Below are 15319 nucleotides of genomic sequence, written 5' to 3'. Positions count from 1 at the left end.
CTTTGCATGATGAATTTAAGAAGGGGAGTATGATACAAAATAAAACTAGTCATAAGATTAGATTTAGTTAGTTGTTAGATTAAATTTAGAATTATTTAATTACTCTCTAATTTGGTTGGGAGTCTTGTTGGTTAAGAAGACAATAGCTTATAATTCTCGTTGGTCAAGGAGACTACTATAGTTATTTATAGGGAGTTTTGTATGTTATTTTTAGTCAAACTCAATGAATAATATTGAAGTTTGAACTAAACAAAAACTATTGCAGGCTTTTGATCATTACAGATCAATTTGTGTACAAAATTCGAGAGTGTACTTTGAATTGTCTTTTGAGGATTGCGCTCCAATCTCATCGTTATTAGCACCGGGTTCGCGGTAGAACTAAAGACTAAAGATCCACTTTTAATTCGTTAATTGTTGTTAGATTGTCACGCTTATCATGTGAAAAATTTCAAGTTCGTTAAAATATTTTTACTAGCTTCTGCATTCGTATCAGGTAGTCCGTCACAACCCGTCACATAGTAATGGCGCCATTGACTCTGGTCAATGCTCATTTTTTATGTGACTGCTTGTGACGGATTACCCGTAACAAATGGATTTCCGTTACAAACTCGTCACATTCCCGAAAAAAGTGACGGATTTTTTTCCCCGTCACAAACTCATATGTTTTTGTATTATAAGAACAAAAGAAGTAAAAGAGGAGCAGAAGAAGTGCATGGTTCGTGTGTGATTAAGGTTACAACCACGACGGTCTCGACGACAATGGCGACCAAACGGTGGTCAAAGGGAGTCGAGCCATTGAGGTTTGCTTTAAGTCTCAAAATCTGTGTTTAAAGCTAGTGTCAGCAATTTGCCTTAATTCTTGCTTACCGTAATCATGAAAGAAAATCCATATAAAAATTAAAAGTCGGAAAATAGGTATAATTCATTTTATAGTTATATTTGATATTATTTCTACCAAAGTAATGTTGTACAAATAAGGAAATATGAATTATATATATATGATAATAAAAGAAAACGAATTGTGATTAGTTTGATAAAAGTAGATAGGCAGCAAGATTAGCCACAAGTGGAAGCAGCAAAACCCATAGTCTCGTGATGCACATCAAACTCCCATAAGTAGTTCTGTTGCAAAATGTTTCCAATTATGTTGACACCGCCTTGAGCTTGTAGAAATCCTATACATTTCACACCAGGTGAATCATCGATGATATAACTCTTGACATGAGGCTTAAATCGTGCACCATCCTTAAAGTGGATCTCAAACCTCGGAACATTGAATTTTTTAAATAATGTTGAATTAGCCTTAAAACAATATTCAAAATCATTCATTCCATCGCCTTTCCAATTTGGTAGCTTTGGAAAGTCCTTCTCAAGTGCTTTGATAAGAACGTCCATGATCGCACGGTATGCTGGCTCTAGCCAATAAGTAGCTGAGGTACCTGCAAAAGCAATTACACATTCAGCCTTCCAAAATAAATGCACTTAAATAATGAGAACTAGCTAATAGCTTAGGAAAGTCCTTCTCAAGTGCTTTGAAAAGAAATGTAATGTGAATTTGTTTTCATGAATAACTAGTTTTACGCCGTGCAGAAATTGTACGATTGGCATTGATAAAATTTGTTAAACACATATTTTATTGTCAAAAAATCCACGGTTAGATATTATATTATGGCATATTTAAAGTTTTGACTATAAGTCATATTTTTAATTTAAGAGAATGTAAACAATTGGCCGAATGTATATGTAATAATAATTCTATAAATACACTACACATCCAAAAGTTAATATTTAATTATATTTAGTTTTAGTTTTATTTTGATAAGCAAATAATTTATGATGAATATTGACATTTAATATGCAATTTATCAATATAAAATTTTGAACTTTTAATATAATTTCTTTCCACAAATTTAATAACTAATTAGTTAGTTGGGCTTCCGATTAGTTTTATGTATGAAATGATTTTATGCAACAATTATTAAATTTAAAAACCCATCAAACAACGAACATATAAACTTATTTAGCGGAATAAAATGGTAAAGTCGTTTTGTTGGGAGCAAAAATGTGCGGATCCAATAGTATCCTTGTTGCGGAAGCACTTGCTTTAAAAGAAGGTATTTTAGCAGATAAATACTTAGGAATATCAAAGTTAATTGTGGAGGGTGATAACTTATGTGTTATTAACTCGATTCGAGGTACTTGGCAAATTCCGTGGGAAATTTCTAGTATTATCAAGGATGTGAAATTAAACCTTCATTTTTTCGATGAAATAATAATTAAACATTGCTTCCATGAAGCCAACAAGGTTGTTGACTTCATGGCTTCTGTTGGACATTCATGTCCAACTCTTTCGAGGTGGTTTGATAGCCGGTGGCTTCAACTTACCTCCCTCATTCGAAAGGATGAGATGGGTTGGTGCTACCCTAGAGAATCAATCTAGTTTTCTTACCTAATCCAAAAAAAAAAATATAAACTTATTTTGTTGGGCCATATCTTAACGTCCAAAAGAGCCTGCATTTTCTAACAAACCCTAGAATAACCCTCCGACCCCAATTTAAAAGCTCTTATTCAGAATTCATCTACTCTATACCAACACAGGGTTCAAAATCTCGGCCGAGTTGTATCGTATCGGCCGAGTTGTATCGGATTTTCACTCTACCGATACGAGATATCGCCCGAGAAATCACCGAGATTCTCCGCGATCCGTCCGTGACGACCGATTAAGGACCGATTATACCGATAGCGCGACCACGACCGATACCGAGATTTAAAACCATTCCAACACCTCCCCTTAAACCTAGCTCATTCTTTTTTGTAGTCTCAAATCCTTATATTTCTCTTCTGCTTCATACAATATCACATCAACAAATCTACCCTCTTCATGACCATAAATACCTAATATCAAATCTTATGCCACGGCAATGGCTTAAACGTCTCATGCAATAATATGACACCGGATTTTAAATTCTAAAGAGCACCAAGTTAGTTTTAGAGACATATTACTTGCATTTTCCAATTTTTATTTTATTTTTCATTTTTTTATTTGTTGTTTTATTATTCCATAAATTGATTTTTTTTATACTCAATTTTTTTTTTAAAAAATGATCCTCTAGCCACATAGATGAGATTCATAAATGCAGTACCTTATAATAATCACTTTATATCATTTTTCGAGATTTGTCCTTCAATAATTTTTTGGTTTATAAATATACTGTATTATTTTTTATGTTGTTGTTTTTATTATAATTTTTAAAAAATTATTTAGAATTTATTAAATTTATGTTTGGAATTTCTTTTTTGTACTTAATTCATTTTTTTTTTATAATATTTGCATTTTTTTCACGTTCACAATTATTTTTTAATATATATTTTGTATATTGTAATGTATATTTATGTGTTAGATATTTACATTGATTGGTGTACCGCTGTATGTATGTATTGAGGGAGGAAAGAAATTAAATCACTTCGATACCCACTACTTGCAATAGGGACCTCTTTTTAAAAAAAAAAATTTCCCTAAATCAAGAGGCCAATAAGAGAGCTCTAAAGGACTCTCCTTTTATAATATGTAAATTGTAACGGAGTCGGGCAGTCACCAAAGCTCGGAGGCGAGCCATGACATAAGTAGCGCTCGAGACAGTTTAAAATAGATCACTATTTAATCAAAATTCAAAATTATGTAAAAATAAAAATTAAACTTCCTTATTTTATCGGGTCTTATTTAAGAATTTTTTTCGAATATTGTTTATTGTATGGAGAGGAAGACTCCAGGTCAACTCAAGTGGATATATACTATACTTGAATGAATCTTGATGTTAATAAGTTAACATGAAGACGTAAAGATACTTAGATATTTTCAAACTATGAATATTTGAAAAATGCTTCGTAATAGAGAAATAGAAGAAGAGAGATGGTTATGTAATCGGAAAATGGGTGAAAGATGTACGTATGAAGTAAGACATGGTATGGAGCAAAGGTTGGATATTAAGGTCTTAAAACCCCTTTTTTTTTCACAGTAGAGGATATTTCTAAGCACGTTGAAGTAGAGCTGATCAAATGGCCCAAGCCCATTGGCCCTACCCGGCCCGGCCCGCTTTTTTAGAAGGGCTTGGGCCTTTTGTTTTGGCCCAAAAAAGCCCATGGGCTGGCCCAAAAAAGCCCGACATATTTTTGGGCTGGGTTTGGGCCAAGCATTCGGCCCAAATTTTGGCCCAGCCCGCCCATATTTAATAATAAACGAATATTTTTTTTATAAAACCTATTAAACTAGTGTTAAAGTTATAAACAACTTTTTTTAAAACTCAAGTATATTTTTTTAGATTTATAAAACAATGTGTATATAACATAAATTATATAACGAATGCATGATTAAGCATTCTAAAGTGGGGGTGTTTGTCTTTATTTTATTTTGGAGAGCAATTCATAAGCATTTCATCATATTTTGTATAATTTTATAAACTACGTATGTTTTTAAAGTAGTAATTGAAGGTATTATGTTAATTATTTTCTAATGTAAGTCGTAAATTTTAGGGCCCGAAAGCCCATTTAGGCCCAAAAGCCCGAATTAGCCCATAAGGGCCGGGTTTGGGCTTGCCAAATAAGCCCACACATTTGGCCCGGCCCAGCCCGACCCACACAAATGGGCCATTTGTGTTAGAAAGGCCCGGCCCAAGCCCACACTGGCCCGGCCCATGATCACCTCTACGTTGAAGTCACAAAGTCATAAGGTGTAATTATGCTTTTGAAGTTTAAATTTTAAAATTATATATAGAGGATCCCGAGCTCAAACGAGCCAATCTATATCAGACTCGGGTACGGGCTCCAACTCCAAAGGCAAGAATAGAGCTCGATGTGGGATTGGACTCCACCAAACTTGTGATAAGCATTGATCGAGCTGATACCCGGGGACTTTACTAACCGATTTATATTATGTATAACCCTAGTATATTTAATACATTACCAATATCACTAATAAGTTAAGTTCACCAATAAATTTCGTTATTTCACGTTAGACATCAATCAAGTAGCTGTACGGTGTCAAAAGCGAGTCATAAAAGTATTATTGTGCTCATATGGTGGAGATTAGAATGCGAGGTTAATATGTTGATTATGTGATAACTGATAAGTATTGTACCTATAAAATCAATATCTAAAGGTTTAAGAAAATGTAATAAAATGGGATTAAGAATTTACTAGCATGATATCAAATACTTGAATGAAGTAAAATTTTATTATGAAACTTAATTGCAAGCACACAACATATATTAATATTAACTTATCTAATGTGATAGAGCAGTATGATGAAACATTACCAGAGTCAAGTATCGTGCCACCGTCTTCCTTAGTTGTATCCCATACAACTCGATTTATATCAAGCATCTCTTTCCCAATAGAAATCCCTTTTATGTAAATCCAATAAAAGGCAGAGTCTTCGCTTATTTTTAACACAGTGTATCGCATAAACTCCTGTGTAGGACATTTTTCCCTTTCGTCTCCGAAAATAAGGTAATTGGTGACGTTGTGAGGACTTAGGTGGTCAACCAGACAATAAGAGAATATTCCACCAAACTTTGAAACACCATGAATTGCAAACGAGAAGGGGTGCATTCCTAGCCCTAGAATGCCATCAGCTTCATTTATGTTTGCCTTACCCGTCACTGAGCTTGAGCATCCGATTAACATGTTTTGTAAATTTACCGATTCTCCAGTTGTTGTTGGTAACGTTATTGCGTCCTTAGAAAATTTACCAAATGTAATTAACCCCTCATCTCCATAGCTGTAACAAAATTGAAATTTTACTCAAATTAGTGCCTGCATAAATATGAATCTTTTCCTTTTTTTTTTCCATTTCTCGCAAAATACTTCAACTTCTTTTTTCTTCTGATTCACACGGTCTTAAATTATCTTTTGATTTTGTTTTACTCTATCCATTATTATGTATTTAAATTAGAAAATGAATATGGGGGCTTTAAATTGTGTTTAATGAATTTACATCTTTCACATTTCATATTTACTGAATAGTTAAGATTTGATTAATATATAGACAATTAATTGGGCCGAATGAAATTGGAGTACACAACAAGGAATAGTGGGGTAATATTTTTTTTTTCCTTGTTAAAGAAGTTTTTATTACATTTTTTTTTTGCTATAAGTATCATTTTTTTCCCCAATTTTAACTTCTTTTTTTTTTTTTATTTATTATTATGACTTTTATAATTCCTAAATTGAATATTTATTGTTTTTTCCCCTTATTTTCTATATTTTTTTTTCTATGTGCATATCATTAGCAACTTTAAAATGACATTTATTTTTTTCTATGGTAATAACATTATCATGTGAACATATTGTCAATTTGTTGTTGGTAATCACTCACATATTTCTTCTAAAAAATAATTTATAATATGTATGGCAGTACCATATCCACCTTCTAAAATATTAACTGTATTTTCAAGTTTATCATGAATGCCAACATAATTAGACAATGAAATTAAGCTGTTGAAATTGATAAACTATATATTTGGTTTGTTCTTAATTTTCAAGTGATTGAAAATTATATATTTGGTTTGTTCTTAATGCTTATATTATCTACCTTGTATTTTGACATGTTAAGTTGTATCTATATTGTTAGAAAAGATATAGATTAAAAAAATGAACTTTTTCTCTCAAGAGATTATATAAACCTTCGTTTTTCCTATTTGAATGTATACAAGGCTTAGAAATTTGTTCAATGTTTGAGTAGGTGATAGTGTTTCTTAAACATCACATAAAAAGCACAAATATTACTATACAACTGGTTGTATAATAAGCATTGTACAACCATATACATTAATCCGAGCTTATATGCAATTTTATCGAGTTTTGTAAGAGTTTATTTTTTTATGTTTAAGTGTGTGAATTCAAAAACTTTAAAGTATAGCTCAGATTCTTTTTAATAAAACTCGAAAACTTTAGTACACAGCTCGGATTCTACACCATACAACCGTATACAACTGGTTGTATAATCTACTAATTGCATAAAAAGGATATAATTTTACAATTTGTTTCACGTACTTTGTTGGTGAAAAATGACAAAAGTTTATTTTGAGCTAACTCATTATTAAAACAAAAAGAGTTCTTGAATTACCTCAAAAACGAAAATTCACACATACGCTATACAGGTATGCGGGAAAGTCTCACTTGTTATTTCACAATTTTTTTAATAATACTCACTGTGTTGCTACACATTTTTTCATATTATTTTGCACATTGTTTAGACTAATATTTTAACCACATTATTTTGTAGTAGAAAAATACAAAGTATATATTTTGAAGATGTGAATTTTCGTCTTTGAGGCAATTCAAGAACTCTTCCTGTTTTAATAATGAGTTAGTTCTAAATAATTCATCATTTTTGCTACTACAAATGTGAAATAACAAGTAAGACTTTCCCACGTACAAAATAATTGAGTTAAAATATAGGGTTATTTTATAAGAATAATCCAAACTATGACCCTCCTTCTCATATTAATCCATACTATATTTTAACTCAGAAAAATCTGGATTATTGCATCATTTATCTCACAATATCCCGGGTAACCGGCTACCTATTAAGCAAGTAGCATTTTTATTTAAAAAAAAAAAAACTTGAATCAGATGCATATTCATCTCTCTCCTCCTTCCACCTCCATTAATAATTGACCATCAATCCACCATTGTAATTACTATCAATCTCCTTATCAAATGGCAACAACACTTTCCCCACATCACCCACCCACCACCATCTCCACCACCTCTGCTATTAAACTCGAAACCAGAAACACAAATATGCAGCAAAGCTAACAATAATAAACCCACCAATTCTTCAAAGTCAAACCCAGAAATTCAAACCAAATTAAGCCCAAAACTCCAAAGTGAATCCAATTTTAATTTGATTCACATAATTTGCAGCCAATCTCAGACAAGTCGTTGCAAATTCCAGCGATTCTAGCCGAATCTTCTCTGTCGATGGCGCCATCGGTAGGGATAGCCGCGTCAGATGGTGGCGGCGCGAGGAAGGCGGCGACGCCCCATAGTTTTTGGTAAAGGTTTTTGAGAACTCAGAGAGATCGTCTTTTACGCCGCCGTGACGAGGGGTTGTTTAATCCGACGGTATTGTGATGTTGATCATCATTTTTGCTGTCATCGTCGTCGTCGAGTTTGAGTGAGTTGGCGAGGGAGTTAACAAGCTAGGACATTTTTTTAACAAGGGAGCTAACAAGCAAATCCAATTTTAGAGGAATTTTTAGGGTTTGGAATTTTGATTTTTCTGTGTTTGTTTGGTTAGACCAAAAATTGTTGGTGTCGAAGTGTTATCGGAGTTCAATGTAGGTATGGTGGTGTTAATTACGACGGTAATTTTGGAGGTTGTTGAGTGGTGGTGATGGGCCTTGGTAGGGCTGCTATGGATGGTAAGGTGGGAGTATGGGAGACTGGGTTTTGAAGAAAGAAGAAGAAGATAAGAGCAAAGGAAGAAAAACAGAAAAAGAAGAAAGAAGAAAGGGACCCATATGCTCACCTGTTTAGAAACCTGGAATATCATGTCAAAAATTGGGTCGGTTTACTAGAAGTTAAATGACGTCAAAGATGAGATTTTTCTCGGCTAAATACTAGAATAGATTAATATGAGAAGAGAAGGCTTAGGATGGATTATTGACATAAAATAACCCTAAAATATAAAGTATCTTCGCAATATATATATATATATATATATATATATATATATATATATATATATATATATATATATTATATATATATATATATATATATATATATAAGCTAAGTTATTTAGAGGATTGTGATTGGTTGATAGAAATTAAAGAAAAATTAGGTAGGCCCCACCCCACTAAAATTGTTTCAATTTTATAAAGTTGTTGTGGTTTAAGCCATTAATATAGTTTCTAACATTAATGTTTACAAATACATTGATTAAACTTTAATTTCTACAAATCAAATTAATGCATATTTCATTTATATACAGATGATTAATCACCAATTGTAAATTTCTCTCGATATCTTTGTATTTTCATTTCCTACAACTTAATATATCTCAAATTTTATAATTTTGTGCAATTTTAATTTTCAATATTTAAACATTTCGTCAAGTTATTAATTACATCTAATCCCGTGCAATTTCGCACGGGTATAAAACTAGTATGTATATATATATATATATATATATATATATATATATATATATATATATATATATATATATATATATATATATATATATATATATATATATATATATATATACCCCGAAGATATTTTTATAACATCCGCAATAGATTCGTAATGTACAATTACTTTTCATATTGTTTTATAGTCGGGGCCTCAATAAGAAAATGGGAAGAATATATAATTGCAAAAGGAGTATTTTTGTATTAAGAAAAAAAATTAAGAATCGCCTATATTTATAATAATTGATATAAATCAACAAACTATCTATTCTATAAATAATATTATTAAAACACTTACCTATAATTATAGAAGCAAGGCGCATCAATTGTAGGGCACAAATCAAGAGATCTTAACATCTTAAAATCCTCTTGACATAAAGCATTTCCACAACCAAAAGACTTAAAAGTAGAAGACTTGGTAGCATCGAATGCACGTTTATTTGTTAGATTGGTTTCACCACCATCTTTACACTTAACCCACGTGAGATCACTTCCGGTATCAGCTATCATACGCAGTTTTGTAGGCGGAGTTCCTATCTCTATTTCCACAAGGTACTGACCCATATGGTATTCTGCTGCAGCGTACATAGGTAGCTTGACAGATCCATTTATTGTGCTTTTCAGTGGCCCTTCTCTTTCTCCTATTGGGATATCGTCTTCTTCGTCCTCCATCAAACGTCTTGATGCCTTTGGTAATGAACTTCTCCATTTTGAACGTTCTTTAATTCCTTCATGTCGAGCTTTATCTTTTTTAATTAGTCCTTTGTGACGTGATGATGAAGAATACCCCAATACCGAATTATCATTGTTGCAAATTAAAGATATGATAACAATTATAAGAATAGAAAACTTTTGCATTGATTTCAAAAACATTTTTGTAAATAGTTTTGCAACTTCCTGTGATATATGAGTACTTTTCTTCTTTGTTTAAACTTTCTTAATTAAGTTGTGTGGTATTATTGATCATTCTATCTTAATCAATATGATTTATAAATAGAATGAATGAGGATATTTAGTTTGGAAGAAAGAGCAAAATGGTTTAAATGTGAATAGAAATCATAAATTAACAAAGTCTTGTGAAACTAAATGGTTTTAAAAATTTGTATTGGAATCCATTCAGCTTTCCTAAATTTTTGTTTTTTTTTACTTCTCTTACATAATGATGTTTGCTAATTATAGTTCAGGTTTAGCCACACTGCATAAAAATAGGCGATTTTTTGGCAAGTAGGTTTGTTTGGATAAAAAATAGTAGACCTAAATATAGGAAAAATGCAATATGAATATATTTTTATTTTTAACTAAATGATGTTACTCTATTGCATCATTATTACTTAATTCTATAAATAAGAAATTGAGTGAGCGTCTATTATTTTGTGATTTAGAATACATGGCATATGTTAGCGCCTTGATTTACTAATTTGAATGAATGTGGGGTTATTGCTTGAGTGATTATTTGCAACAAAACAAACTCTAAAAAAATATAATTTATTACTAAATAAAACTTTTGTAATGACTTCATGAAACATTATCAAAAGCAGCTGGTAACAAAACTCAAATATAGATTGTATTCAAAATATTACTAACATATGCGATGTGTAATATAACGACAAGAAATGACAACGTTTTGTCTGTTTGCAATTTTTATATTTTGTCAATATTCTTTGAACTAGTTAATTACTCCCTCCCTTCAAATACACTCTTCCCCTTTCTCTTTAGGACACTATTCACAGTTAAGGAGAATCTTCATTATTCTCGACAATTTATAAGAGAAAATATATCTATATGGGATCTATTTTTATTTGTTTTTAGGAGTATATTATTAATATCAAACTTCTCTAATTTACTAATATAATGAAAGATATAAAAGATACGAAATGCGCATTGACAAATGTGAAAAAGCAATGGGATGAGTTGATTTGAATGGAGGAAGTTTTAATTGAAGATTTGGATGTGAATTTTGATAAAGAAAAAATAACATATTTTATGTTATATGCTATTTATACTCCCATTGCAATGTATTTTATGTTATGTTTCGAGCGTATAAATATCAAATGCATTGTGTTTTGTGAAATATTGTTTCTCCTGCCTTATTCTCCCATTTTGAAGGTTTTAGGTTACATTTGGAAATTAAAGGAATGAAATGGGTATGTGCAAGGAGGCAAGGAATAAAGAGGAGAATAATCGACCTAAGAAGAGCTGAGCAGATGAGAACTAGACCGAGTAGCAATAACTCGATCTAGCCCTCTACTCCATCGAGTAATCCTTACTTGATCGAGTTGAAATTATTATCGGGATGAACCCGTTTGTTAAAAAATAATTAGTGCGATGTATAAATGCTATCAACATCGTATGGGTTAAAGATCTACACAGTATTATTCATTCTGAGACACTTATCATTACGTACAACCCTAGTTTTCTCTCTTTTGGTACTTTGCTATCGGATTTCAATCGTTCTTCTATTAGTATTCAATCATTATTTGTTATTCAATTATGTCTTCTCTTATTATGTTCGTTGTTATTTTTATAGTTATGAGTGGCTAATTTCCTTTTTAGGGAGAAAGAAATCAATGAATGAATATTAGGAGACAATAATCTGTTAATTGTTAGAAAGACCATCGCTTGATTATTTGTTATAAATCTAATTTGTTGATTACTGGCCAGGATTAACTGATTGGTGGGTTAAATTAGTATTATTGCCGACCAGATTATTACTAAGAAAGACTTATGATACTAAGGTAGACGACTTAATTATAGCGACCGCATGCTATGCATTGTACTAAAATACACATACGTGCCGATCAGACATATGCTGATAAGCCCATAATTATATATGTTTTTATCCCATATCCGTATATTGTTAGTATCGCCTTTCGCATTATTTGAGCTAAATTATTATATATTTGTAATTTTGATATTTAATTACTGTTATTATTATTTTAAATGCAAATGGGCTTATTTAGTATGTTTTGGTATAGCGGATTATAAGACGGAAGAGAATGGGCTGAATGACGCGCTTAATGGATCAAAATTATGACTTGAGTATGTGTAAAACGGACCAAAGAGCAAAATAAGAAGCGAAGCATTGAAAATAAAGAAGCACGCAAATTAATACGTGTCGTTAAGCGTATACAAATTAATAATTTATAATCCTATCTTAACCTCAAAAATAACAACGTAGTAAAGGATAAGTAGGGTCGATCCCACGGAGAGACTGAAAAAACTAATTAACTATATAGTACTATTTTTCACTAACTTACATATATACCATAAGTTACGTATTTACGGTTATTAACATTATGTACGATTAGGGGGGGTTTTCATTGTAGTTTTGAACTAAACTAACAGAACTAAATACTAAAGCTAGACGCGAAGTTAAATACCCCATTTAGCTCATATTCTTATGGTAATTTTAGCTTGTCAACCAATTATTGTTTACGTCAAATCTTAAGTATATTTATAGATTAATTGCGGATTCCAAGATAACAAGAACTCCCTATCTTCTCTTAGATTACAACCGACCTGAACTAAGCCTAGACCGATTCTTAACTAACCGAGCGATGTAAGTTTGTCGCGCCTTACTAAAGACCGTATTAGAAGCATTATCGAACCAAGAAGACATCATTAATCCAATTAATCCCTTCAGTGTCGTCAATACCTGAACGATTAACTGACCAAATTTTACTCCTAACTTAAACTAACCCCAATTGTAGAGATTAATCTAAACTAGCTGCTACTCGGATTATACGATTCGAACTAAGCCAGAATCACACAATTAGCTTAGTTAACAATCTCAGGCCATAATAAGATAACAAAGTATAAACTGAAATCGCAACTTTGAATTAACAACGAGTAAAATTTCGGATATTTCGGATACAAATAATTGAAAGATTAACAATTAACAATCAACGGTTTCCAATTCTAAAATTAATCAACGAAATTAAACCATAAATTGAATACAAGAGAAGTAGAGAGAACTTAATTACTGCCCGGAATTTGTAGTCGGAACTTCGGATTGTCGCACCTCAGGATCCGCCCCAAACTCGCCTTTACTCGACCGTGTGCTAAGACTACGCCGGAGTACGGTCTCCTACTGCTCTCACGACCCAATTAGGTCTCAAATCGTCACTCAGTTCCGCTCAATTTCTATAAAATATATGGGTATTCTCCTCCTTCCCTCTCGCTCTGACCAAGGAATCGGGTATTTATACTCGATTAGGGATCAAGTTTTGTGACATATAAGATAGATTTTGTGAGTAGAATAAGGGAAGGGATCGAATTTGAGAATCCGAGCCGAAGTCGGAGTTCCATCGCTGAGCTTTCATGTTTCCAGTGACTTCCGTGGTTGTCTACTCCCCTGCTTCTTAGTTTAATTCCCAAACTATTACTGCCTAATTTCTTAAGTCATGGCTGAGCGTATTAATTGAATATTACGTACGTGCCTGCTTGCGTGCTTCTTTATTTTCAATGCTTCGCTTCTTATTTTGCTCTTTGGTCCGTTTTACACATACTCAAGTCATAATTTTGATCCATTAAGCGCGTCATTCAGCCCATTCTCTTCCGTCTTATAATCCGCTATACCAAAACATACTAAATAAGCCCATTTGCATTTAAAATAATAATAACAGTAATTAAATATCAAAATTACAAATATATAATAATTTAGCTCAAATAATGCGAAAGGCGATACTAACAATATACGGATATGGGATAAAAACATATATAATTATGGGCTTATCAAATTCCCCCACACATTGCTTATTGTCGCCCTCGACAATGACAAAACATGAGCTATAAGTAAGTTATCAACCTCAAAAATTCTAGACATAAGTTAGAATATAGGGATAAATGGCATAGTATACAACTCATAGCTATCCATACTATTGACCCACTTAAATAGCATTAATGCAACAAATCAACACCAATGCTAAGGAAACAAATTCCAAACTCAGATGCAAACGAATAGGACAATGACACTACTACTGAACCGTCGACCTTGCCAGACTTATACATGTTGGACTCTCGCGGTTCGCTCATCACTCGTTATAAGAATAGGTGAGTATAATGTGAAAGAGAGAGAATATAAGTCACTCACCTAACTCAACTTATAAAAACATGCATGCAATTTAACATGAAACCGATCTCTACAACCATACATACGCATTCCAACCAAACGAGGACCAAGACACATGCCGAGGACTTACAAGAGGTGCGAGATAAGGTAACTGGGTGAAAAGGGGCAAATATTTTTGGATATGTGGAGGTAAAAGTCAAGCTAGTACCGACCATAACCAAGATTACACATATTCCGCTTAGAAACCCAACTTACAAAGTGATAAATGATGCCATACATGGCATAAACTCGCGCACAACAAAGATAACTCCTCATATGTAGAATATACTGTCAAGAATAGGAGTTTAATTATAAGGGATTTTTTTTTCTTCTGTCAACAATTCTCAATTTTTTCCTCTTTTTTTTCACATTGATTTTTATTCTTTTAGACATCTTTTTTCACTCTTATTTTTCTTTTCATTCAGTCTTTTTTTTTCTCCTTGTTTTTTTTTTTTCCTTTTTCCTTCCATTTTTTTTTTTTGTCCAACTCCCCTTTCTAGACAATAGCACGATACCAAAAATGACCAATAAAGAGCGTGCCAAACACATCAACTAGACTAGCTTGACTAGGGTAGGCTATTTAGGAATGTAGTTGATCGAATGGGTGAAAACAAGTCAATTTGGCTACGTGAAGTTCAATGGTAAAACAAAAGGGAAATGTTGCCTCTCCACATGTGTCACCGCCACAAACCCGAATGCATACAGGTTAAGAGACAAATTTCATGCTTATGCAATTTGATGTTACATGCCTCATAAGGAGTACTACTCTCATCCTATAAATGGAAACCGATCATAGATGTCATCGGTTTTGAAGGCTCTAAATCTCAGAAATTTTAGTAGTTTGCCAGCATTTTAGTCAAGTCTATTCGTTCAGTAGTATTGGTCACACACTCGTAGATATGCAAATGAGTATACAAAAGATAGGTGTTGAAAATGCAAGGCTAAAGTGAGAATACAAAAGCATAAAGCAGTTTTATCATCGTTGTACCACCATTCCGACTCCCTTATC

At 32.4% G+C, this 15319-nt stretch overlaps 1 protein-coding gene across 1 annotated transcript; it reads right to left on the bottom strand.

The window, feature by feature from the left end:
- Window positions 1–848: 848 nt before the first annotated feature.
- On the bottom strand, window positions 849–10371 carry LOC141633166 (aspartic proteinase NANA, chloroplast-like). The gene is made up of 3 exons (XM_074445620.1): window positions 9499–10371; window positions 5313–5776; window positions 849–1439 (listed from the first exon to the last, which is right to left on the bottom strand). The coding sequence occupies exons 1-3, from the start codon at window positions 10071–10073 to the stop codon at window positions 1057–1059; spliced, it is 1422 nt and encodes a 473-aa protein (XP_074301721.1). The 5' UTR covers window positions 10074–10371; the 3' UTR covers window positions 849–1056.
- Window positions 10372–15319: the final 4948 nt, after the last annotated feature.

The sequence above is a fragment of the Silene latifolia genome, chromosome Y (genome assembly GCF_048544455.1).
Source record: "Silene latifolia isolate original U9 population chromosome Y, ASM4854445v1, whole genome shotgun sequence".
Taxonomy (NCBI): Eukaryota; Viridiplantae; Streptophyta; class Magnoliopsida; order Caryophyllales; family Caryophyllaceae; genus Silene; species Silene latifolia.
This window is presented reverse-complemented; position numbering and strand designations above follow the sequence as displayed.